Below are 2853 nucleotides of genomic sequence, written 5' to 3' on the forward strand. Positions count from 1 at the left end.
CACACACACACACACACACATACACACACACACACACGAACACTCACATAAACAAACATACACACAAATCCCTTTCTCTCTCTCTCTCTCTCTCTCTCTCTCTCTCTCTCTCTCTCTCTCTCTCTCTCTCTCTCTCTCTCTCTCTCTCTCTCTCTCTTTCTGCCTTTCTCTCTCTCTCTTTATTTCTGTCTTTCTCTCTCTCTTTTTCTTTCTGTATTTCTCTCCCTCTTTTTTTTCTGTCTGTCTGTCTGTCTGTCTGTCTGTCTGTCTGTCTGTCTGTCTGTCTGTCTGTCTGTCTGTCTGTCTGTCTGTCTGTCTGTCTCTTTCTGTCTTTCTCTCTCTCTTTTTCTCTCTCTCTGTTTCTCTTTCTCTCTCTCTCTTTATTTCTGTCTTTCTCTCTCTCTTTTTCTTTCTGTATTTCTCTCCCTCTTTTTCTTTCTGTCTGTCTATCTGTCTGTCTGTCTGTCTGTCTGTCTGTCTCTTTCTGTCTTTCTCTCTCTCTTTTTTTTCTCTCTCTCTTTCTCTCTCTCTCTCTCTCTCTCTCTCTCTCTCTCTCCCTCTCTCTCTCTCTGTCTCTGTCTCTGTCTCTGTCTCTGTCTCTGTCTCTCTCTCTCTCTCTCTCTCTCTCTCTCTCTCTCTCTCTCTCTCTCTCTCAATCTTTTGCCTTTCCTCTATATTTCGTTTGTCACATATCTCAGCCATTCTTCTTCTTTCTTGCTTCCTCTTTCCTCTCATTTTTTTTACTTTCTTTACTTGAACAACAACAAAAAATAGAATCAAACAAAATACAAACACAAACACACGAAAAACAGAAATGGAAATTTGCGAGAGAAAATCGCATAAAAAGTGACACAAAGAGACACAAAAAGGCTACCTCTTATTCTGCCTCTTACCGCGCTAATCGCACGCTAAATACTGCATAATTATAGGCCTCTGGACACTTGCCCTCCCTCCCCCAAGCCCCCCTCCCCTCCCCCTTTTCCTGCCGCCTTTCTCTCTCTCTTTTTTTCCCCTTTTATGCCTCTTCTGTCTTTGTTTTTGGTCTCTTTCTCCCCCTTCCTTCTGTGTCTGTCTATTTGTCTTTCTTTCTGCCTGTGTGTGTGTGTGTGTGTGTGTGTGTGTGTGTGTGTGTGTGTGTGTGTGTGTGTGTGTGTGTGTGTGTGTGTGTGTGTGTGTGTGTGTGCGTGCGTGTTTACAGTACTGCCAATGCGTACGTATGTGTGCCGCCTCATTCCCCGCCACATAGCCCTCCCTCATCACCACACTCGCCCCACCACAACCTCTATCACAACTCCACCAAATCACACTCACCACCAGGACCTTACAACTTCATCCACAAAGGATTCACAACCTTGCAACATCACCAGTACCACAGCCACCATCAAAACCAACCACAGCAGCCTCAAGCATACCGCCCCTACCACCACAACATCCACAACTTCACCCCAACCACCACCACAACTTCCACAACTTCACCCCCAACCACCACCACAACTTCCACAACTCTCAGCACAACTCCACCCGAACCATCAACCCATCCCGCCCACCACCGCCGCCCACGTCACACCTCACGCCTCCTTCAGAACATCAATTACCCCAAATATCGGAACTCCCTCTGGCAGAATATCTGGCAGGGCAGTCATCTGACAGCTGGGGGGGGGGGGGATACGGGGGGAGGGAAGTGGGGAGGGATACATGCGGGATGGGAGGGGGGAGAGGGGATAGGAGGGAGGGGTGGGAGGAGGAGGAAAGGAGGAGGAGGAGGGAGGAGGAGGAGGGAGGAGGAGGAGAAAGAGGAGGGAAAGGAGGAGAAGAAGGAGGAGGAGAAGGAGGAGGAGGAGGAGGAGGAGGAGGAAGAGAGGAAAGAGGAGGAAGAGGAGGAGGAGGAGGAAGGAGGAGAAGGAGGAGGAGGAGGAGGAGGAGGAGGAGGAGGAGGAGGAGGAGGAGGAGGAGGAGGAGGAGGAGGAGGAGGAGGAGGAGGAGGAGGAGGAGGAGGAAGAAGAGGAGGAGGAAGAGGAAGAGGAAGAGGAAGAAGAAGAAGAGGAGGAACAGAGACAGAGGTGATGGAAAAGAAGATGGATTGGGGAAAAGAAGGAACTAGGGGAGCAGGAGCAAAAGAAAAATAGAAAGGGATGTTAGAATGGGAATGGAAGAAGAAAGGCGAAGAAAAAAAGAGAAGATGAAGTGAAAGAAGAGAATGGGGGGTGGGATGTAAGAAGGAGAAGAGATGGGGGAGTAAGAGTGAAGATGAAACAAGAGAGAATGAAAGGGGAAGAGTGGGAAAATGGCTAAATAGGAAGAAGAAAGAAGAGAGCAGATGAAAACAAGCTAAGAAAACGGAGAGCGAAATGACAGAGAGAAAGAGAAATGAAAAAAGTATCAACAAAGTAGAAACTGACAGAAAAATTACACTAAATCATGAAGACACACACACACACACACACACACACACACACACACACACACACACACACACACACACACACACACACACACACACACACACACACACACACACACACAAAAAAAAAAAAAAAAAAAAAAAAAAAAAAAAATCAACCACCCAACAAAACAAAACAAACACAAAAACCAAACAAAGAAGAAAAAAACGGCTAAAGCGACGAAATGGACAAACGAAACGGGCGAAGAAAACGAGAGCGAGACGGGAGAGTTGCAGAAGCGAAACACGATACGAGAATGTGGGCTCTCAGCTATGGCTCCTTAGGGACGGAATTCCCGTCTTTTCATTCCTAGACAATAAGCGACGGAAGGAAGGGTGAATAGGAGGAGGAGGAGGAGGCAAGGAGGAGGAGGAGGAGGCATGGAGGAGGAGGAGGAGGAGGCAAGGAGGAG

At 47.6% G+C, this 2853-nt stretch overlaps 1 protein-coding gene across 1 annotated transcript; it reads left to right on the forward strand.

The window, feature by feature from the left end:
• The first annotated feature begins 1206 nt into the window (after window positions 1-1206).
• Window positions 1207-1647, forward strand: LOC119598438 (mucin-7-like). Its single transcript, XM_037948078.1, has one exon. The coding sequence runs from the start codon at window positions 1207-1209 to the stop codon at window positions 1645-1647; it is 441 nt and encodes a 146-aa protein (XP_037804006.1).
• Window positions 1648-2853: the final 1206 nt, after the last annotated feature.

The sequence above is a fragment of the Penaeus monodon genome, chromosome 41, assembly GCF_015228065.2.
Source record: "Penaeus monodon isolate SGIC_2016 chromosome 41, NSTDA_Pmon_1, whole genome shotgun sequence".
NCBI classification, from domain to species: domain Eukaryota; kingdom Metazoa; phylum Arthropoda; class Malacostraca; order Decapoda; family Penaeidae; genus Penaeus; species Penaeus monodon.

Coding starts and splice junctions, on each gene's coding strand:
- LOC119598438 (XM_037948078.1), top strand. CDS start 1,207: ATGCGTACGTATGTGTGCCGCCTCATTCCCCGCCACATAGCCCTCCCT.